Source organism: Sarcophilus harrisii, chromosome 3 (genome assembly GCF_902635505.1).
Source record: "Sarcophilus harrisii chromosome 3, mSarHar1.11, whole genome shotgun sequence".
Lineage (NCBI taxonomy): Eukaryota > Metazoa > Chordata > Mammalia > Dasyuromorphia > Dasyuridae > Sarcophilus > Sarcophilus harrisii.
Genome location: NC_045428.1, coordinates 518,602,628 through 518,627,346, shown reverse-complemented (window position 1 = coordinate 518,627,346; position 24,719 = coordinate 518,602,628). Strand labels below are relative to the sequence as shown.

Genomic DNA, 24,719 nt, shown 5'->3' with positions numbered 1-24,719 from the left:
TTGATATTTACTTTTATAAAACTTGGATTTCCATTTTTCTCTCTCCCTCCCTTTGCTTCTTCCCAAAACAGATATTAATCTGATATAGGTCATATGTATACAATCACATTAAACATTTTCACATTAGTCATGATGTGAAAGAAGACAAAAGTCCAAGATAAAGAGAAAATAAAAAGAAAAAGGTAAGAAGAAATTAGTTTTTAATTGGATAACCCAGAGTTGATTTCAGAAATTTAATTCATTCTCAATGGAAGAAAACTATATCCCCAAGATAGGGAAATATTGTGAAACAGAGCTGTAAATATATGTGAAACATTTTTCAGACAACCAAAAAAATGTTAATAATCAAAGAAGTGGCATTTCATAGGCACTAGGATGAACAGAGCTCTAGTTAAATCACTATAATAACACTTGGATATTTCACGTGCCCATATGTATCCATCCCTATCATTTGGGCCTTTAAAAGGAGGCAGGGTGGGTATTATTCCATTTTATAGATAAGGAAACAGTAACTAAGAAGCTAAGTAATTTTCCAAGGTTATTAGACTGACAAATGAAAATCAAGACTAGAACCCAGGAAGGCCTTCAGGAGAGAATATTAAGAAGAATCAGATAAAGAAAACAGCAAGGTTCCATAGTAACAAGGACAGCTCTAGGCCTGAACAGGAAAATGGGTAAAGTCTATCTCTGTTACTCCAATTTTTCCTTTTGGTGACTTTTTTCCCTCTTGGGACACACACCTGTATCTTCTCCTCAAACATCTCACTTTTTATAAAAATTTGTTTTTAGAAGAAAAAATATCTAAGTCATTCATAATCACTTTTATTTGTAAAATGCTTGAAGGATTGCAAAGGGATTTCCTCACAACAACCTTCTGAGCTATGTGGTACAAATATCATTATCCTAAATTGTATTCTTAATAAATTTGACTCAGTTCTCTATGTATATTAGAAATTAGATGAGGAAATAGCAACTGAGAAATAAAGTGATTTTGTCTTTGATCAGCCAGCTAGTGAGGTGGGATTTGGCCCCAGGCAGCAAGACTTCAACTCTCCCATAGTAACCAGCCCCAATGCATCCCTAACTTTTTAATAATATCAGTTACTGATAGCAATTAAATATTATCTCTAGGAGGGGTATATATATATATATATATATGCATATATATATATTTTTTTTTTTTTTTAAAACAGGGGCAAAGCTAAGGAGTTAAAAAAATTAGAATTGTAACTGGAAATGTATATATACATCATCAAGTTTGAGAGGCAAAAGTCTTGTTACTATTTTTGTCTAGAAAGTAGGGAGTATGGGTGCATCTCAGAGCTGCTGAAATATATGTAGTCATCTTCCCTGCCTATATAAAAATGGTATTATGTAAACAGTGAAAGAGTATTTTTCAATGTCATTGTAAAACCCAATAGACTCAGGCAGATCTGTGTGAGAGACTCTCTGCAGGAACTGGCTACTACTACCACTACAACCTAAGGAAAGAGGGTTTAAGAGGGGATTCCTTCAAACCACAACTTTGTTATTTCTCCTAAGTTTCTTTAGTTATCTAGTTAGAGTGCAAAACAGTTTTACCATAAGGCTGAGAGGGGCTCAAAGGGAAAAAAATGCATAAAAACAAGTAAATTATAGGCTGAGAGTGTCCATTATTCAAGCTAGCTACTCATTTGTCAGGCATCTAATATGGTGGGGTTATTCTGTTAAATTCTCAAGTAACAATTCAAACTAGTAGCTGTAATCTTTGAGCTACTTGGTCTTTCTTTGCTGATCAAATATATGTAATTTGGGATGAAGATTTTAGCCTCAGGCGATCTTAGTGCTGGATGAGATTTATATTGATGTTAACATTCTTTCATCCTAACCCCTTTCTACTTCACAGAGTGGCCATGGCTTCTCTTGGATAAAAACAAAAAACAAAGACAAAAACCTCATTTTCTGCAACATCCTCTTTTCTGTCTATCTTGCTTGTGATTACTTCTTTTGCACCTAGCTCAAATGTTAGACAAACAGATCACTTTGAAGATAGGTATCTTATTTTTAATGGCAAGTGGGGCTAACTTGCTGACCTAGAATAGATCAGGTCTCAAATTTTATCCACTTAATATGTCAGTTGTCAATATTACTCAAAATAAAATTCTCTCTCTCTCTCTCTCTCTCTCTCTCTCTCACACACACACACACACATTATACACACAAACACACACACAATTTGTTTTGCTTACCTGACAATCAGATGATTCTGGCTGTATTTGACCACTGTGAGGAAAAGAGAAAAAAAATACAAAGCATTGAAAAGTCAAGAATAAAATCTTCAGTTTGAAAAATAAAAATATGGATTAACAAAAAATTTAAACATACTTCAATGTAGAATCTTGTAATTCTAAGGCTGTTGCTGAGTCCAAGGGATAGAGGTTCATGATACTTCTCTCTGTAATATCTGTACTTAATCTATAAAATTTGAAACAAAAGAAGGAACAGTTCTGTCATTTCACTGAGCTTTTTTTTTTTTTACTCACTGAATTCAATAAGCTTTGTTGTTTTGTTAAAAAATACAAATATCAAAGAAATGAATATTCAAATACTTGGTTTCCTTAAGAAATAGTAGCTTAAAACTCTATTTTTTAAAAAAAAGAGGAAAATTTTGTTAAAATCAATGCAAGGTCATTTTAGTAAATTCTCTATTCTAGGACATAGCTTGGCAACCAAAGAGTCATTGGAAGGAACTTTAATAGGGTGTTTATATTTAATTAAAACTGTTAATCATGTGAAAAGATAAATCCTTTTGAAATAACAGATATGCTGAAACAATTATATCCTACATGTCAGAAATCTTTTCACCAACTTCTAATGAGCATTTTACCACTGCTGATCGATGGTGCACTGAAATGCTGGGCTTGTCACCAGGAAGACCTGAGTTCAAATTCAACCTCACGACACTAACTAGCTGTATGATCTTGGGCAATTCACTTAATCCTGTTTGCTTCAGTTTCCTCATCTGTAAAAGGAGTTGGAGAAGAAAATAGCAAAACATCCCAGTGTTTTTGCTAAAGAAAACCCTAAATGGGTTCATGAAGAATCAATGATGCTACTGTGATACAACTTTCTTATTCTTCTGTAGCAGTTTTCTAATGAAATCATAAAGATTACACATTAAAATACAACCTTGTACCTTGTTTGCTTTCTGCATATCACTTACTGATATAAGTACCATGGAAGTATTTGGGTCTTTATAGTAAGAAGTGTCAACAAGATTTTCTCTCCATTTTTTAAAACAGAAATTTAGTATAAAATGTCATGTGTAATTTTATTTTTAAATATTATTAGATATATCAAAATTTTAAAACCTTCTATTTATAAAAGATAAATACAACTAGAAAATTAACATGAGCCAACTCAAAACCATTTAAAGTTGGGGGAAAGTTCATATTAAAATTAACTTGTGGAAAATGCTACCTATCTATAGCTAATAGATCTAGGAAAATGAACGAAGACAAATATAAATATTACAACCTACCAAATCTGAATAAGAAATACAAAATTTAACTTGATATTCTTGTATTAAAATATATTTGAATATAAACTTTTGACATTTTTTATTCTATCAGAAATTAATCTTTAAAAACAATATATATATATATATATATATATATATATATTTAAATTTGGCTCTATAATATACAAGAAAGAAAATAGTAATATTAAAAAGTACCAGATTTAATAGTCAGCTTTGGAGGGGTTATAAAGAGAAAGGAAAAATAACGTATGACTTTTGGAGTTGTGAGTTGGTATAATCATTCTAGAAAGCATTTTGGAAATATGAAAATAAAATAACTAAAACATCCATATTCTTTAACTCAGAGATTCTATTGATAGATACATACTTCAAGGAGGAAGATTTTATTTTAAAGGTTCCATTAACACCAAAATACTACATTTTTTGTCGTTCAAAAAGAATCAGAAATCAAATTTGTGAGCAAATCAAGCTAGGGAGTCAAATTATTGGAGTTATGCTTCATTAAGGTAATGGGATTGTAATGCCCAGAAGAGAATGGAAAGAGGAAAGGACCTGAAATGGATTTCTATGAGTAAGGAGAAAATAATTTGCTTATATTTCTTTTCATGTTCTTCACAAAGGTAAGTAGCGCATCAATTGTAAATGTTCAGAGTAATGACCTTTTCTCAGGGAACACCTGGGAAACTAAGTCCCCATTTGCTTTGAAAACTCAAAAAAATCAATAATTTATGTAAAATAGTAAAATGATTACTTGTGCATGAAATCTTAGGATCAAGGTAAAGCAAGCATACCTGTTGGGATCCTGTAACAAATCTACTGCTTCTCTGAGTTGATCTATCATTGCTATATCCACATCTTGGTTATCTGATAAATTTGTCCTGTCACAGAAAGCCAAGAAAGAACAACATCATCATCTCCATTACCATTGTACCAGGATCTAGGAATAAGACATCTATATGTAAAATATCGTCTCAACTTTTGTCTGCCAAAATCTTACCTGGCCTTCAAGGGATAACAGTAGGGATTAAATCTTTTATTTCATTGGGTAAAGTTAATTCTTAGGTGAGGAAACTTCCTCTACTAATATAGGTATGCACTTCTACAACTTATGGTCCTAGAGATTTGTCCACAGACTTCTGGCTATAAATCACATCATTATCCACTATGCCAAAGTGCTTCTAGCCTTCAATACCCTACTCAACACCACCTTTTCCTCTGAAAGCCTTCCCCATGCTTCCAGTAAGGAATGACTTTTCTTTGAAACCATCACAGTAGTTCAGTTATAGGTTTCTGTGTAACTATATTTTTTCTATATTAGAGATATCTGCATGTATTTTAATCTTCCCTACTAGACAGAAGCTAAGTTCATTGAGGGCTTTGTATACAGTAGGTGATAATATAACAATTAATGTCAATAAAGGCCTGTTGAATGTTGAAGGTTTTGGTTAATATACTTAGCTCTAAATATTACTGGATCTAAGATAGATAATTATATAATTAATTTTTATTCCAAATTCCATTCTCGTTTTAAAGAGGAAATGATAATACCATTTTTTAAAAAGTCATACATATTGAACTGTGAATTAGGAAACCTGGGTTCAAGTCATATCTGTGCTGCTAATTAACTATGTGAACTCAGATCACAAAATTCCTCTGGGTCTCAGTTTTTTTAATCAAGAAAACTAATGTCTTAAAGAGGCAAGTGGCTCAAGATATTACACATTGGACCTGGATTCAGGAAGATCTGAATTCAAACCTAACCTCAGATGTTTATTAATTGTGTTTTTCAGTGCAAGTCACTTAACCTCTGTCTGATTTTTCTCCTTTGTAAAATGGAAGTAATATTATTATCTGCCCTCTGGGGTTATTTTTGGTAAAATGACACAAAACTTGTAAAATGCTTTGTAAGCCTTAATGAGCTACACAAAATTTACTTATTATTAATTAGTATTGTTGTTATTTCTCCCAGTGTTAATAATCTTAGGATTTTAAAATCAGGGTGAATATCTTTCATTTCACATAAACATGAATACTGAAAAGCTGAGCACATGTGTTAGTGACCTCAAAAAAACTCTTCTACTCTCTTGACCAAAGGATAAATGATATAAAGGTGAAAATCTCCTTTTACCCTGAAATTTAATTTGTCAATGTCACTCTACAGGAAGAAGAACTTTTAAATAATTTTCTGAAACATACTGTGAAATCCTTCCTTTGGGAGAAGAGGAAATATGATAAGTAGTCATGTACAACATAACATGTATAAAGATAGGCCATTTTAGGGAAAAATACATGTGAACTCAGACTCCATTTTTAGATCTACTGGTAAAAGGGATCTGTTAATATCTTCTCTCTCTGTCCTTCCAGTTAAACTTAGAAAAGGATAGAAGATATGTTTGCTATTTTTACAAAAACAAAATAAAACAAAACCCTGTTTTTAAAATGTCCATGTCAAGGGCTCTTGCCAAAGACTTACGAGTTACCATAGGGAAATGACAAAATATAAAGAAACCTGGAACTGGAAATCTAGAAATCATCCTGAATCCATTATCTTCTGGTACAATCTGACATAACCATAGAAGTTATGGGAAAGAGAGTGGTTTGGTAATCTAACACATTATTCTTAACTGCTTAATACTATGATATTGGAAATGGATATATTCTGCATTTTTGTCACTGTATATAGATTAAAATAAAAGAAGTATCCAAAGGAAAACTGGCTAAAATATTACCATTACATGTTAACTACCATTCCACCTGAAAAAAGAGGGATGAAAATGGATGTATCTTTCACTTAACATAAATCAGCACTCACATTCCTTCTGTTTGCCAGTGTGTGTCCTCTTCTATCCGTAATAACTCATCACAGTCACTCGTTCTGCCCTGTGAACAAGCAACATACAGGTCCTCTGAGAACAGGGCTTTGTTATTCAATAGCTAAACCCTGTGCCAAAACGGCATCATCTATTAGCTTGAAGTCAGTAATTACAGTAGTTAAAAATCGGGGCCTTTATCTCTCACTATTCTTTCCATACCCCCTGATGGTGGTCAGATCCTTTTAATGGGCTTGCCAGATCCTAGGGTGGTCCTTCACCTCCGCCAGAGGGAGGCAAGAGGGATGGCTAAAAGGGGGAGGAAAGAAGACACATACTTACCAATAGGAAAACACCACAAATTCCATCTAATATTTTAAATGTACCCAACAAGCGGGATGTACTCAAAAGCTCTTCCCCCAGAGAGATTATGCCTTGCTAGTTAATTTGGAAAGGTGTGTCTCACATTTGTCCTTCCATTTGGTAAACCATGTGTTTCCTTCCACTTTCATCTCTTGACACAGAGAAATGCTGCTTTAACTCAATTGACAGCTAGAACGGAAGCCACCCCTGAATGGGTGTATGTTTCCCCTGGTGAGGAAGGAACAGAAGACAAAAGGATTGCTTTCTGTGTCCTGGTTTTGGCACATCATTAACTAGGCTCAAGAGTACCAGCCAATTCTGCCAGATGTACCAGTAAGGAGCGTGCTAGCTTTTTTCCTGGGAAGGTGGCTGATTGCCCAAAGCTGGCCCCAAGCTGGAAAAGAACTCAGCCTTTTTTGTTTAACTTTTTACTTACTGAACAAAGTAGACTTCATTGGTTTTCTCCCATGGTAAACTCAATGAACTTTCAAAAAAACAAACTACCAATTTCCACATTGCATTCTGCATGTCTGGCAAAAATAATGGAGAAGGGTTCTGTGCTTGGTGTTGGCTTTCAATTATAGTAGCTATAGAAAGCTACCTTCTTGTTTTCATTTGCAGGCCCAAATAATTATATGATTGTCGCTTGTGTACAGCATTTATCCTTTCCAGACAAAAGGGGAAGGGGGAGAAAGGTTGTCTGGTTTTCTCCAAAGTCACATATTGTTATGATTACCAAGGTACACGCTTTCAAAATGATTTTAGAAAGGAATAGTTTTTCCCCCACTATTTGATCACATTTAAAAATGAACAAGATTATTAATAATAATTCACATTCATGTAGTATATTGTGGTTTTCAAAGCACTTTTCTCAGAACAACTCTCTGAACATTAATATCTCTATTTTTCAGATGAGGAAACTAACTCAGAGAGTTCAAATGATCTTCCCCCCATCACAAGCCAGAAATTGATGGGGTTGAAAAATAAATCCCCGGGTAACTCTTAAGTCTACAGCGCTTTCCAAATAATAATACATGATTATAAAGTCCTTTACAATTTCCTAAATGCTTCCAAAAGGGTAAACAATATGGCAGTTTTTAGCTGTTAAAGCAGTGTACCATAAACTCTTAATATTGTTAAGTATATGTCCCCAAACCAGGGCCAAAGTGGTTTTCCTATTTGCCTTGAAATCTAGAGTTGTGAGTTTAACCCATTTGGTTTTATTCCTCTATCCCCCTTTTTAACAAAGCACAGGGCGTTAGTCATAGAAATATTTGATAAGTACTTGCTAACTTAAATCAATTTCTATATATTAGTTTGTTTCTGAGTTCGTAGCACAATTTTGTGACTGGTTACCAGCTTTTTTTAGACTTTTGTGTATTAACATTTATTTTCTTTTAGAACCCTAAATCAGAAGAAACTTATTCTAGATTTTCATCCTTAAAATTTTATTATTGGATTTTGTCAATTTATTTTCTCTGAATTTGGACATGTTATGATCACTTTTATTAGTGTCCTTCTTATTTAAGACTCACAATTAATTCATGTAATCAGAGTGACCTCTCCATACATCTTGGAGACAGAAAAACAAACCAGCAAACTAGTGCTTTCTGCCATATAGAAACAATGGAAAATCTCTCCTATCAGTGGCACAGATGAAAATCAGCAAATAAACCAGAAAAGTACTCTAAATAGCCGAAATAGATGGCATACACTCCATTAACTGAAGAACAGATATTTAACTTTTTTCACCTCAACCTAGCTAGCAGGAGAATAAAATATCATAAAGGATTAAGAGCTAAAGCAGTAAGAAGAGATGGATGATGACAAGAGAATAAACAGAAAAACTATAAAAAGCTGACACAAGAACTCAAAACACACTGTAAATATAACATTTGTGATACTATGCCAGTGGAATAAAAACTGAAAGCACCATCCTTGGTAGATCAAGCACCAATTAGGCTGGAGTACAGAATGTTTAAATACACATGTTGATTTTTCTACCTCTTCTAATCACTATTTTTGGGACAAAAATTACGTATCAAATTAGCCCCATCATAAATATTTACTCATCTAATTGCAATCTAATCTAATTGCAAATAGCTCTATGAAAAATTTTTCATTGATCTTACCAAATGAGACCTTAAAAGTCTTGCTCTTTGAAAGTTTGTATATGTATTTAATGCCTGGTATAGGCATTAAATGAAGTATGTCTTACAAAAATGAAAGGACTTCAATATAAAAACAAAAAAAGAAAAGAAAAATAATCAGAAGAGTCTGAGAAGAATCCTGTGAAGTCCTCAGGAAAGAAGGAATTAAATTGTACTCTCTGAACAGAAAGCAGGTTTTAGCAAAGTAAAGGAATAATGCCTGGAAAACATTCATTCCATCAGGAAGAGATCACGTGAAATCTAGGAATGTGAGCTAGGAATGTGTGTGGAACATTTGGGTAACAGTTAATGGAGGAAGTAAATCTAGAGCATTAGAAGAGGCATAGTGTCCAGAATGAGAGAGTGGACAGTAATACTGTTTTTTGCCCTGGTCAGACTATATTTAGAGAACTGTGTGCAGTTTCAGATACCATATTTGAAGAAATTAGAGAGATCCAGGTGATGAGAGGCAGGATAATGAAGGACTTCAAGACCATGAAAAACAAGGATTACTTGAAGGGAATGAAGATGTTTAGCATAGAGAAGAACAAATATAATTGGGGTATAAAGCAAGAATAGAAGAAACACTGGGTAGAAGCAGATTTAAGATGACATTAAAAACCATTCCCCAACAATTAGAGCTATCCAAAGATAGTATGAGGGAGCTTAAGATATAAAAGGCTCTCTCCTCCCCAGAGGTCTTCAAGCATTGTTAGTTGTATGACCATTTGAAAGGTATTATGTAAATGGTATTTTTTTTTTGTTGTTCAGGCATAAATTGGATTAGATGGCTTCCAATTCAGATTTTTAATGAAATATATTCCTCAAAGGAATAACCCCCTTGTCTGATCTATGGAGAAGAGGGGCATATTTTGCAATCACATTAATAGAAGTTACCAGGGAGATCAAGTGACTTGGTTTGATTATATAAAGAAAAAAGGATTTTGTAAAACAAACAAAAATGTATCTTTAAAATTAAAAGAAATAGGTTAGAAAAAATATTTCCCATACATTTATAAGACATGAAAGATCTGAGAGTAATAAACAGCTGGTCAACATCTATAAGACTAATAACCCACACTCCCTTCCCGCAGTGGAGCAATGGTCAAAGAACATGATTAGGTAATTTACTGAAAAAGAAATAACTGTTAATAATAATATGAAAAGATGCTCATTTCTCTAGTAATTGGAAAAACTAGAATCAAAACAACCTTAAAATAATTTAAGACTCTCTAGAATGGCAAAAAGTGTTTTTCTTTTTGAAAAAAGGATAAAGTCTAATGTGGATAGGGCAATGGGAAAACAAGTCAGTGTTCATTGATAATGGAAAGAGATTAGGACAAAAATTTTGGAAAGCAATATGGAAATATATAATAAGGTAATAAAACTAATCACTTTTCATTCAGTGATCTAGTTGATAGGACTTAGGCCCTAAGAAATCACAAAAATGAAAAAAGGACCTAGTCATGCAAAAATACTTAGTTTCTTTATTTGTAATAGAAAAAAATTAAAAACTATAAATCCAATCATTGGTGAATGGTTGAACAAATTACTACATTATATTACTGAAATGAAATATCATGGAGTCATAAAAGATAAAAATTGCCTACAAGAAAATACAGAAAAACATGTAAGGTGATGCAGAGCAAAATCAGCAGTCAGAACGATCTATACATTGTTTACAACTATATTTTTCTTTTCCCCAATTACATGTAAAACAGTTTTTTACATTTGTTTTTAAAACTTTGAGTTCCAGATTCTATCCCTTCCTCCATACCTCCATGCCCTATTAAGAAGACACATATGAAGTAATGCAAAACATCTCCATAACTATGTATTTTTAAAGAAATACTGAAATAAAATAGCAATGAACACAGGGCTAAAATTAGTTTACAGATCTGGAAAGGGACACACAACAAAAATATTATCTTTTTGTTTGTTAATTTCTATGGTTTTACTTAAGGATGTATCAGAGACACCTCAACCTGATTAACAAGAACTGATTATTAAATTTTCAATGTGAAAATTTACATCTTGAAATTCAGAAAACCTACAAATCAGAGATTGATTTATTATTTTGTTGATTGACTAAATTTAAGAAAATAATGGAGAAAATATGAATAATGCAGATTAAATACAAAAGTGGTACATTATTTCCCCCTGGAAAGCCGGTTGTTAAACATTTGCCAGCAAATCATTGGTTTTATCCTATTATAATAACCATACCCTTTTAATGTTAATTTGACTATTTTTAGTTGATAGTAAGATTATTAAAATAATTTTTAAACTTGCCTTAATATAGCTAATAAATTTAGTAGAGAGGGCATCAGTTTCATCAATGAACTGTTCTCTATCTTCTCCTGAGTTATCATTTTCAGTCAAAAGGGAAGGCTCCTGATGAAATTCCTGATGAAATTCCCCTGATAAGAAAATAAAAAGAAAAGGCCACAAAACTTATTTCAGGCACAGTATTTCAGTCAATTTACAGTTATTGACAAGTTTGGATTCTCTAATTCAAAGGATACAGTGACTAAAAAATGTCACAGCAACAAAGAAAAAGAAGTGAAAGACAACTATAAAGTAGTTTTAAAAAGGAGTACCATATGAAGTTTAATTCCAGATGAAAAAAAATAATTCCTTTAATTTTAGAAATCACTAAAACAAACAAACCAAAAACAAAACATGAATTTATATGTTCTCAACTAGAGGATGCTATTTCCTGTCTCTACCTCTTATAAGGCTGAATAGGGAGAGAAGGATGCAGAGGAGTTAAATGGAACACTGGAACTTATCCAAAGAGTAATAGAAAATTAAGCCTGTCCTTTTAATGAACTGCAAGATGGATGAAAATAGAAAGTGTATAGTTTCCTGGAGAAAATGTATTTTTTAAATGCAGAACTGGGTTAGAATTTTGAGCCACATATTAATTCCAAAGGAATCTGACATTAAGACAGAAGTCAGAAAGAGAAAAGAACACTCTAAATTAGCTTGGGATAATACTAAGATTAGATAAAATTGTAAATAAATGAGAAAGGTGTCAAATACTTCCTTAATTTTCATTGTTTGCTTCATAAGATCATCTAACTTTTCTATTTAGTTGTTTTAGTAGCAATATTTTTATTAGGATGTGCAAAATTCAATTTCTAATCTGAATCTTAAGTAAATGTGGTTGAATATCAAATGTTCAGACAACATGAATGATATGCCATTGTCACTTGAAGACAGAACACATGAACTAAGGTAAAAAAAATCCATCTCTTGGGTACTGACTTGCAAACTTAAATTATTACTGTAACACCACAGCATGACAAATCATGTAGGATATAGTCTAAATGAACATCCTATTATGGATACTTTAGAGAAGTGCTAAAGAAATTGAGACTGTCATTCAACTATATATTAATCAATTCATCATAACTCAAGTATAATCTTATATATTCCTAGTGATTTCTTAGCCAAATAAAAACTGAAAAGCTCCTATTTTATTACATTTACTTAAAAGTCATCAATCAGAGCAAAGATCCAAATACTTCCATCTGGAACTTAGTTGATTCCTATCCAGGTCAGCAATGGATTCCTGAGCACCAAATATCAATATCTGCATGTCCTCAAATACCTTATTCATAACCAGTGATAAGAGAACTATAGAAATGTAGAACTAGAAGCGACTCTGGCCATTATTTATTTTATTTATTTAATTCCCTCACCTTGAAGATAAGGAAGCTAAAGCTCTAACAGCTTAAGCTATCTGCTCAATGACAGATAGCTAGATAATTAATAACCAAGCTGGAAGTAGAACCCATATTTCATTCATTTAAAAAACACTGATTAAACATGCACTGTGTGCAGTTAATAGTATTAGGTGCCAAGGAAATATATAGTTCAACTTAGTCCAAAGAAGAGAATTATTCATTTGAAGAGACTGTTTATGGTAAATCACATCATCTGTAATTGATAGGGCCTATTAAGGAATATGGGAAGAGGCAGAACATGCTAAATTACATGAATTTTTATGATGCTCCACTCTGACCTGGATATTAGAGCAAAAGGAAGTCCTTAGTTGTCCTATAATCCCACTCCCCTCACTTGCAAAGTTTAAATCTAGTGACAACAGGAAGAGATAAAAGAATATGTCACAAATTTGGGTTATATAATTCACACAATTACTACAAACTAAATACAATGAATTTAAGATTTCTCAAATGTACATGTAAGGGCTGTCTATATATTAAGCTACTGGTGGAATCCTTTATGAGAGAGCTTTGTTTCTCCAATACATGCAAGATCTAAAGAGCACTGATTTTGGAGGCAAAGGACCCAGCTTCAAATATCTGTCATTTCTTATCTCTGTGACCTCGAGAAATTAATTCTGGAGTCTCAATTTTCTTTTCTCTGAGGGGACTGGACTAAATGGCCATCAGATCTCTGATCTAATATATATATAATGGTCATATTTACAAGCACTTCTTCCCTCTTCAGATTATAGAATATGTGGAGATTCATTTGGCTGCTATGCAAGCAGGCAAATAACAAGCACATGTCTAGGTAAAAGTGGAGATTTAGGGTGAATCTCACCTTTAAGACTAGTCCTCTTTTACCTCATTTCTAAAACATATAGAGAATTGAAGCAAATTTATAAGAATACAAGCTACCAAAATAAGATAGCAGAAACTAGTCATTGATTAACACCTACCACTCTATACCAAGATAAGGTCGAGATGGGTTCATAATTTAGACATAAAGGATGATACTATATGCAAATTAGAAGTGTGAGAGATAGTCTACCTTTCATATCTGTGGAAAAGTAAGGGATTTATGGCCAAAGAAGTACTAGAAAATATTATGAAATGCAAAATGGATGATTTTGATTATATTAAATTAAGACCCTCTACATATGGGTTTTCATAAAGACCTCATTTTAAAAATATATAAACAAATGACTCAAATTTATAAGAATACAAGCCATTCTCCAGTTCATAAATGCTCAAAGAATATGAATAGATAATTTTCAGATAAAGAAATACAAAATATTTCTAGTCATATGAAAAGATGTTCTAAATCACTATCGATTGGAGAAATACAAATTAAGACAACTCTGACATACCACTACACACCTTTTAGACTGGCTAAAATGACAGGAATAGATCATGATAAATACTGAAGGGGATGTGGGAAAACTGGAACACTAATACATTGCTGGTGGAATTGTGAACTGATCCAACCATTCTAGAGAGCAATTTGGATTGATGCCCAAAGGGCTATCAAACTCTGCATACCCTTTGATCCAGCAGTGTTACTACTGGGCTTATATTCCACAGAAATCTTAAAGGAGGGAAAGGGACCCATATGTGCAAAAATGTTTATGGCAGTCCTTTTTGTAGTGGCTAAAAACTGGAAACTGAGTAGATGCCCGTTAGTTGGGGAATGGCTGAATAAATTATGGTATATGAATGTAATGGATTATTATTGTTTTATAAGAAACAATTATCAGGCTGACTTCTGAAAATCCTGGAAGGATTTACATGAACTGATGCTAAGTGAAGTGAACAGAACCAAGAAAACATTGTACACATAATGATGATCAACTGTGATGGACTTCGCCGTTTTCAACAACGAGATGATTAAAGGCAGTTCCAACAGACTTGACTTGGGATGGAGAGAACTATCTGCATCCAGAGAGAGAACTATGGGGACTGAATGTGGATTATAATATAATATTTTCACCTTTGTTGTTGTTGATGCTTGTTTGCTTGTTTTTTTCCTTTCTGATTTTTCTTGCACAGCATAATAGATATGGAAATATGTTTAAAAGAACTACACATAGGTAACTTAAATTGTATTACTTGCTGTTTAGGGGAGGAGAAGGAGGAGTGGGAAGGAGAAAAATTTGAAACATAAAGGTTTTACAAGGGTGGATGTTGAAAACCATCTTTGCATGTATTCTGCAAAATAAAAACCTATTACTATTTTTTTAAAGACCAGTACTCTTTTGAATAGTTCTGGAACAGGATATGAGGCATCCATAATCTAAAATTTCTCCCCCCGACTTGCTGTTCACTCACATAAGAATAACCATGTTGAGTCCAGCCATAAACCCAAGGATTCAGGTAAAAGTAAAAATGAAACAACGTCCCCACTCAAAGTTAAAGGGAAAAAATTTGGTTTTTTTTTTTTTTGAGTTGGATTTCCCCCCAAAGATATAAAATTTGAGGTAGTAAAGATGTAAAAGGTAGTAAAATTTAAAAAGATAAACTTTTCCACTCAATTAACTAGCTCTACAAGTAGGCTCCATAAAACAGAAAAACAAACCTTGCCTTCTTTTTTAAAATTCAAGCTCTGATTTTATTGCTGAGGAAACTCCTAGTAAAGAAACTCATTTTACCAAAGCAAATCAGTATCTTTTCTTCAATCCAAGAGACTAGTTTTTCTGGGCCTGAGGTAAGATTTGAACTAAAGTCTTCTTATCTCTGGAGTCAGATTTTTTCAGTCACTCTGTCTGTCCTTCATAACTGTTTTTCATTGTCTTTTCCTTTCATTCTCTCATACCTTTGACCGGGCTAAGGCGATGACATGAATCTTCCTTGACAATCTGTTCTTCTTCCATGATATTTGACATCGGTGCATTAAGGCTGACAGTATCTTCATCAGAAGGCTAAAAAGAAATAGTACAACTATCTCATTAAAGGAAAAACATTAAATTCATCAAAATGTAAACATGGAAAATTAATCACTTTAAATGAGGTGCTTTGATAAGATGGGAAAAGTGGTAAATTCTGAGTGAGAGAACATTGTATTAAATTTTAGCTTTCCATTTAGGAGCTGTTGTGAAATAACCATAATTATTCAGATCAAATCTCATTCCCAACACTTCAGACTGGCATATTTTTCCTTTTTGACTGGGTAAACCACAAATTAAAATTTTATAAGCAGCAGCAGATTAATAGTTGTCTTATATTTAAAATATATAGCTGACCTATCTAATTTTGGAACACTTTATAATAATCTATCTTTGATTGCATTCTCCTACCATTTCCTACTAGCTGAAAGTTATTTAAAGAAAAAACAAACGTGATTCTTTTATAGATGAAATATAGTATCTCTTTTGAAAAAACTAAAATAATGTTCTTTCTTCCCCATCTTCTACTGATAGTCTATGCTCATGTTTCAAGTGTGATAAATATAAAATTCTCAAAAGCTAAGCCAGTAGTTTCAGAGGTTATACCAAAATGGAAGTTTAGATTAGAATATGGTTATTTCATTATCCAAGTATCCACCTTGCTGAGTTTGAAGGGGATCTTTACCAGATTTTCCACAAGGACACAGCAATTTATGGAACATTCAGCATGGTGGTGATATGGATCATTGAATAAATAGAGTAGGCTCAATTTTTTTTAATTCGAAGAGACTGACAAATTCCTAGAGATTAATAATAGTAATTGTCAATAAGCCAAGTTTTCAAATAAAACGAAGAGCCTGACAAATTCCTAGTGATTGGCAATAAGCCAAGTTTTCAAATAAAAACAAAAATTGTGGCATAGCTTAATTCTTCTAAAAAAAAAATTGGTTTTTGTATTATTAGGACATTGGGGGAAAAAAATCAGTGTTTAAAAAAAAACCTGAATCATTCATAAAATATTTATGGATTTAGTGTATAGTATTCAACCTGGAAAGAATTAGGTTTCATTTTCTTAACATAAGTTATTAAACCAATGAGTAGAAAGCAACAAAGTAAGAGAATAGAATTTACTCTTCAAATCAACATAGCAAGGAAGATGAACAGAATATAATTTACTTCCTATGGGTAACAGATAATATGGAAAGAATTTACAAACCCTTTATCATTATAAAACTAAGTTCTGTAGTGTGTTGCCAAGATTACTGATATCCAGAGCATGGTGATCAGCAGAAAAAGGAAGAAATCTGTATGGTTTATTTTGAAGAGAAAAACTTCTCCATTTTCCCCACTTGACCTTACATTTTTAGTAAAATTGTCAAGATACACATCTAAGAACAACAGTGAATTCATTAGAATAAGATAGTCTCTTTTTAAAATTATATATTTACTCATAATAAGAAAATCCTAAAATTTAATTCAGTATTTTGAAGAATATTTTATGGATGAATTTAAATACAAATATAACTTCAGAAAATATTACTATGAACTAAGGTTTATAGTTTCTTTTTGTTGGCATGCGTGTAACAATTAGTATAGAATTACCTCTGAAGGAAAAGTACAATTGAGGAATTTTAAGGACACAGGAGAGAATGATATTATAATGATAATATAATATTATTATTTTAAAATGTAAAAAGGCTATTATACTTATATGAATGGATATAAAAAGTATAAAGTTTTTTAAAAGAAGAAAAACTCTACAGGGATACTACTCACCTTGCTAATAGGAATCAAAATGAAAAAAATACATAAAGATTTATGGGAAGGGAGGGGAAGACCTAAATGTGTGACAGTATGCTGCTAATTTGAAGAGCTTACAACCTAACTGAAAAAAGAACAAGAAAAGGTCAAATAGCAAATATAGTATGCTAATAAGGACTGAATATATAAGGAATTCAAATTAGATCAGATAACATTAGTTCTGAGTAAAAAGGAAGAAGCTATTTTAAAATGTCTTTTTAAATGGGTTTAGAAAGTTTAAAAAAGTTGTGCAACCAATAAGGAGGAATGCCATTATTACAGGTCCTTTTAAAAAACTGGACTACTATCCCAGGTATCCCTTTAAAGTCCATGTATGTAGTAAAGGATGCAGTTGATATCAGCAAACAATGTTTATGAAGTACTCAGTGTTCTATGACAATGCACTATGTACCACTCAAAAATGCTTTTCTAAACAAATGACAACCTTAAAAAACACCAAGAGTTAGAGAGTTGGACTAAAACAATAGCTCTACAGTTACCTTATAAAAGAATGACTTACAAACGATCAATTCAAGTTATAAGGCCAGTTTCTTATTGGGAAAAACATGAAAAAGAATTAGCAAAAATTTGAGAATAAAAATTCATGTCAAATAGAGATGCGAGACAAAAATATAGAAGACAAACTTACAGTTTGGTAGAATTAGAGAATAAGAAAGAACAGGAAAAACAGTACATATATATGTATACACACACACACACACACACACACACACACACACTTAGAGCAGGTATTTTAAAAAGCAAAACCTAAAATGCTATGTAATTGTAAATTATTATTAAAACCTTATTCATATGAACTGCTAAACTTCAGGTTTGTCACACTAAAGATAGGCATTTTCCTTTGCACACAGTATTGCTGAAAATAAAGACTAGAGAATGAACAATTTTTTTTAAAAAGTCATTTTAAATTGTTTGAATATAAATATAATACAAATAGTTCATTGAAGCAGATTCACTTGAAATTTTAAAAAACCGAGAAATTTGATAGCAGCAAAATCATATTTTTCAACTTTTCCAGAAGCTAACATACCATAAATGAGATAATAAATGGAAGGTTATTTCATAACCACCAGAGGAAACACCAATATTAATATCACTTAATTTGTGTTAAAAATGATATTTTATCATTATATTTTAAAGGAATCCAATCCTCAAATCACAGAAAATCAAGTTTTGTCCTCAATTCACAATTATTTAAAATTCTTTTCTTCTGAGTAAACTGCAATGTTTCATTTCATGAAATACACACACACTAACTTATCATGCATTTCTTAACTCCTTAAGTTTTGATATACCTTTTTTGTGTCAAATATCAACAGTTATTTAGCAGCACAATGCTTAGTATATAGTAAGCAGGTAATAGATGCTAGCTCATTGTTTTATCACTATGTATAGGGCAATATACTGGACACTATATGAAGGGAATGTAGAAAAATAGAAGTTATGGTCTCTGTCCTTAAAAAGTTCACCCTAAGATCAAGGAAATAACACATTGATACACATAAAGGAAAATATATGAGCAAAATATACTGAGGAGTAAATTATAATACCCCCAAATCAGAGGTTAACTGAATTACCTCAGTGGCTGATAAACGCTTATCTCCATTATCACTTCCGACTCCTGAATCAGAATCTTTCTTGCTGGGATAGATGTCATCAGTATTGAATTGAAATAAAACACACCACAAAATACATGTCAAAATAAATCAACTTTGAATGTAATTATGATTTTACTTTAGATATGTTATCTTTTAAGAAATTACTCAGGAACTAAAATTCCATTCAATTGAATAAACAGTTAAAACACAGTAACTATACTATTTATAAAGCATGTGTTTGGTCCCAAGAGAGATACAAATATTAAGATACTGTCCTTCTGTGGTTGGAGCTTGACACATTGGACAGAACTAAATGGAATTGGGGTAAAAAATTTTTATTGGGGCTGATGTGAAAAAAAAAAATCAAATGGCATGCCAGTTCTTTTATAGTGAGAGTTTTAGGGATTTCTACTATAGTATTAGTCTCAGTATAGCTTAATACAGTGAATCTATCTTAAAAACACACTATGGACATATTTATATTGTAGATCTTAGCACAGACCTCTAGTGACCTCCAAAATGCTCTCACTATTTCATCACCCCTCTATGTCATACTTCCCAAACTACTGAATCTTCAAAATTAGAAATGAAAACTGTCTGAGTGAAGAGAATAACTTGCATGGAACTCTCAAAGTTGGGAACAACATCTCTGTACCTCTCAATAGAGAAATGAACAAAGGATTAAATTCTGTTGGACTCACCTCTCTTCCACATGCTGTTGTAGATTTGGCCTCTCCATAGTATGAAGATAAAGTGAGTCTGTTGATTTAATCTGACAGGCTTGTATGCTCAGATACTTGAATATGTGCACTTTGCCCTTTGTACAAATCTATTAAGAAATTAATTAACAAACTTTTATTTGAAAAACTGGGAAGAAACATTCAGATATTTCAGTTTTTGGAACCAGGTATTTATATATACATTTTATGCTAAATACTACAACAATATGGACTCCAATTGTGAACCTGGAAAACCTATTCAAATTGCATGATGCTGTCCCCACAAAATATTTCTAGAGAAACGACAATAACTTCTGAACTTTCTCATGCTGATTTGCAAACTCCAAAAAAGTAGCACTATAAAAACTATATGTAAATGTAAAAGGAAATAGCAACTTGATATGTCTAGCTAAAAAGAGGCTCAACAATTATTTGAAAGGTTGTTAAAATAATTCAAAAAATACTGAAGATTTGGGAAAAAAATATCTTAATAAGGTATAGAGTCCCCTTAAAAATATCAGATTACATTTGTTTTCTTAGTTACTTATCTGAAGGTAAATGGACAGCTTTTATACTGTTTAATATCTTTTGGACTTTACCCAACATAAGTCCAAGGAACTAGGTTTGCACAAGGCTCTGTTACTATTTCCCTACCCCCAGTGACTTTTTATCTCTCCACTTACTCTTGTAGGATTTGGAGGAGATGATGTCTACCTTCTCTTCCAGTTCCATGTTCCATTATGTTGAATCAGCTAACTACCTATTTTTCAGAAAGCTGCTTAAAAGCTTATTTGTAATATTGTATTTAACATATACTTTAACATATTTAAGATTTATGGGACTACCTGCCATCTAGGGGAGAAAGTGTGGGGAAGGAGGAGAAAAGTTGGAACAGAAGATTTTGCAAGGGTCAATATTGAAAAATTACCCATACAATATAAAAAGCTAAAATAAAGAATAAAATAAAATAAAAAAGCTTATATGTAGCTCATGGAAAATAAGAAACAGGTTTTTATAAGATAAATACTAAGAAAAAAGTATGGGAATGACTTTATTGGCCAAACAACTGAAAAACTAGCTTGGCAAAGAATGATGGTCACAAAACCATTCCCCCTCACTCCAAACCCTTTACTCTCAACCCCACAGACAAGCCATCTCACCTGTGCTGGAGGGGACTGGAGGGGATTGTTCTCAAGTAGTAACACTTGAAGCTGCTTCATCTCTCTAAAACAAATTGGAATCACGAGCACTTTATTGCAGGAAAAATCAAATTTTACCAAGGGAAGATCTACAAGTTCTAAAAACAAACAAACAAAAAAAGAAACATCAACAAAAGAATTATATGATTAAAACATTAAAAATGCTTGACTTTGGAGAAGAAAAAATGATTTCACAACATAACCAAAACTTTAAAGTTTCTTTTCAAAGTAGATTGTACACAAAACCTGTGGCATGTGTGAACACAATATATATAAAGTAGAAGCCTCATTATCTTAGAATCTACTAATTTAAAAATGTGATACATGGACATGCAATGGACTGTAACTTTCCTCTGCACTACCAAAATAAAAAGGGTTTGCTCATGTTTAAATTATATTGGATTACTTGCTGTCTAGGGGAGAGGAAGAGAGGGAGAAAAATCTGGAACACAAGATTTTGCAAGGGTGAATGCTGAAAACTATCTTTACATGTATTTTGAAAATAAAAAGCTAGTATTAAAATTTTTTAAAGGGTTTGCTCAGCAATAATATCACATAAGCAAGAAATCAAGAGGACTATTTTTATTTCAATGTTTAAGCAAATAGAGTCGCATATAAACATTTACTAATTAAAGGCAAATCTTCTCTATCAATTAAATTGGACTTGGAAGGGCCATTACTGGCAATATAGTTGACAATTAGTTTGTGATAATATATAGCATTAAAAAGTAATAAAATACATTTTTTCATAATGTATAATTCATAATTTTTAAACTCCCTCTCTCTCCCTTTTAACTCCATGCAATTTTGATTGAGGTTTTCTCTTTATACTTCTCAGAAATCCTTCTATGGCTAAAAAAACAAATATAACCTTATATTTAGCTTATAATTCCCACTCAATGGCATAGTAAACACTCAGTAATTTCAAGTATTCAAGCCAACTGCACTACCAACATCGACAGCTGCTAAGAACAAAATCAAATGTATTTCCTATAAGAAAGAAGATGGCTGAACAATGTCAAATATCTAAGAGTTATAGCAGGTGAAGTTGGGAAGTGTTTATATGTCACAACTTCCACTCATGTAACTAAATCAAATCATTACTATTGCATGACAAGGAAGTGAAAATGAGATGTGTAACTGACATGTACAGTTTTTGACCTGAGAATTAATGAAATTAGGAAGATATTTCAGAGATCTTTTTATATTAAATTAGTAACAAAATAACAAAATTAAGGAATTTGTTATCAAAGCCTTAAAAAGTTCCTATTTACATAATTAATCGTCTCAGCTATTTGAGAGTGACAAGATACAAAATAGTAAAATAGTAGCAAACAACATAAGATATAATTAAGTGCAGATTTGTGATTTAAAACTATATATGAATGCAAGGAAGATGAAGATCAATTAGGATAAAAAGATAGTCGCAGAGGACTTCATAATAATCAATGATCAGTAAATATTTATTAAGCACCTACTTTGTGTCAGTTACTCAGGATATAAAATAGAGTCCTTACCCTCAAGGAACTTACAATCTAATGGTGGAAAATAGCAAACAAAACCCCCATGATGTTTCATGGAGTTAAAAACCAACCAAAACAAATAGTATGAATCGAAGAGCTAAATGGAAAATTTGAGTTAGTGTCTTCCAGCCCTCCAATTAGAAGAGAGAGGCAACTGAGTTGAGTATATAGGAGTTAAGGCTAATGAAAAAACTACCTTTACCATAGCAAAATATGTGTGTTAAATTAGTAGTGGGATAAAATGTTGGTTATAAAGCATGGGCAAGCTTATGAAGGATCTTAATGTGAGGCAGAGAAATCTGAACTTGACATGGTAAGAACAATGGAGTCATTGAAAGCTGCTAAACAAATAATACTGTAAGAAAAAAAGTGATTAAAAAATATTCGAGTACCAGCATTGTGTGTATGTGTGTACAAAATCTTTTAAATTTTATGTAACTCAAATTGTCCACTTTGTTTTCTGTGATTCCCTATATCTCTTGTTTTGGTCTGGGCTCTTCCTCTATTCACAAATCTTATATTTATTTCTTCTATAATGTAGCTGTCTTGATGTGGTTCACAGGGAAGATAGACATCTCTATATTTCCTCCCTGAAGTATTATTGAAGAGTAACTTTAATTCCTGCCATCAAAGGAAGTAGATTTGGATCAATAATATTCCACTGTATTTGCAATAATTTGTTCAGTCAGAGTCTGGAGTCAGGAAGACTGTGTGACTGATAAAGCCACTGAGGCAGTCAGGGTTAATTTAAAGTCCCTCTTCAACAACACTTCAGGGAGGAAACACTAGAGATGTTTATCTTCCCTGTGAACCACATCAAGACAAGTACATTGCAGATGAAATAGCTATAAGATTTGTGAATAGACAACTGTGTGATCCTGGGCAAGTCACTTAATCACAATTGCCTCAGGGAAAAAAAAAAGATTTGTGAACAGAGGAAGAATCTATACCCAAAGGATAGAGAGGACCACAGAAGATAAAGTGGACAATTTGAGTTACATAAAATTTACACACAAAAACAATTTAGTTAAAATTTGAAAGGAAACACTCAGTAGTTATCTTCTTCAACCTAAGCTTCCTGGGAGGCTGGACAGAAGAAAGCTAGAGTGGTATTTAGAAAGATTCATTTTATCGGGTTTTTTTTTTTTTTTTTTTTTCCCAATTTGGGATACTCTCAGATGGTTGAAGAAAAATAAAACATAGAGGAATAGGCAACTGTCCTTATTCCTTTTCCCCTACTTAATTCTGCTAAGTATGTCAAGCATCCATTTCTAACCATGTCTTTTTATTCTGTTAAACACTGCATGTGACTGATGTAATTTATTCCTCATAAACATTTGTTGTTGAACTTGTCCTGTACATTTCCTTGTATCCCTTTCTTATGGAAGGACAAGTCAGGGGAGAGTGACCTTGCCTGGTAAAAAGCTGGAATCTTAATCCCTAGTCCATTATTAAGATAATTTTCCTTGAACTAGAGACATAACCATGAGCTATCTATGTATTTCCTGACTACTTTCATGTATATACTATAAACTTGGATCTATAAATTTGCCATATCAGAACTTAAGTCCAGCCTGTTGATCCCTAAATTTACAAAGGAATCAAGACCTGCAATTTCTTGCTTAGAATAAATAATGCTTTAAGAAAAGCTGTGTGTATGTGAGAGATTCAGGAAGCAGGTAGGGAGAAAAGAGAGATAAATTTCCAATGAATGAAAAATCCTTTTAGGATTTTCCTTTCAAATTTCAGCTGTTGGGCAATTTAAGCACCTGATGCTTTTAAAAAAATAAGGATGAGGCTATTGCTATAGTCCTAGCTCACTACTTAAGTATCCCTACAGTATGGGAAGGACATAGAAATGGAGAAAAAAGGATGACAGTTCTCTATTCTCTCTATTGAGGAAACAAAAGAAACAAATAGAGAAAAATAATGCATAAGGGAGTCTGTGGCAAGTCCTAGAAAGGGCAAAGTATATTCTCAGAACAGATGTGTTTTTAAAACAAAAATTAAATATCAATACAAAACCCCAACAGGGGTAAATTGATATAACATTTTTCTTCTCAAAATATGAGGGGATAGGACTAAAAATGCCTAAGCAAATATAATAAATATAAATTTATTGTCCAAGAGAATTATTAATGCTCTTTTGTTAACTGATTTCTTCAAAAACTTGATATTCAGGAAATTTCACTGTAAATTTAAACATTTCAGCTTCAAGTATACCAAAAAATCTTTGTGGAGAAAATACAGTAAAAAATATAGCTACTCACAATATATCTTTTAGGAAAAGAAAAATCATTAAAGAAACTTAGAAGAATGATAAAAGAAGAATTAACTAGATTTTTTTTTTTGAGTTAAGATTTAAACATGAAAAAAAGTTAATACTTTGAATTCATTCCC

At 32.3% G+C, this 24,719-nt stretch overlaps 1 protein-coding gene across 4 annotated transcripts in view; it reads right to left on the bottom strand.

Moving 5' to 3' along the window:
• Positions 1-24,719, bottom strand: part of LRCH1 (leucine rich repeats and calponin homology domain containing 1) — a 231,477-nt gene that overhangs the window by 45,036 nt on the left and 161,722 nt on the right. For all 4 annotated transcript variants that reach the window (XM_031961917.1, XM_031961919.1, XM_031961918.1 and 1 more), the window contains exons 5-13: positions 20,758-20,894; positions 19,580-19,707; positions 18,858-18,921; positions 15,390-15,495; positions 11,136-11,263; positions 6,333-6,400; positions 4,312-4,398; positions 2,365-2,454; positions 2,229-2,262 (exon numbers count right to left, since the gene is read on the bottom strand). In XM_031961917.1, the coding sequence (XP_031817777.1) occupies positions 2,229-2,262; positions 2,365-2,454; positions 4,312-4,398; positions 6,333-6,400; positions 11,136-11,263; positions 15,390-15,495; positions 18,858-18,921; positions 19,580-19,707; positions 20,758-20,894 (842 nt within the window). The remainder of the gene's footprint in view (positions 1-2,228; positions 2,263-2,364; positions 2,455-4,311; positions 4,399-6,332; positions 6,401-11,135; positions 11,264-15,389; positions 15,496-18,857; positions 18,922-19,579; positions 19,708-20,757; positions 20,895-24,719) is intronic.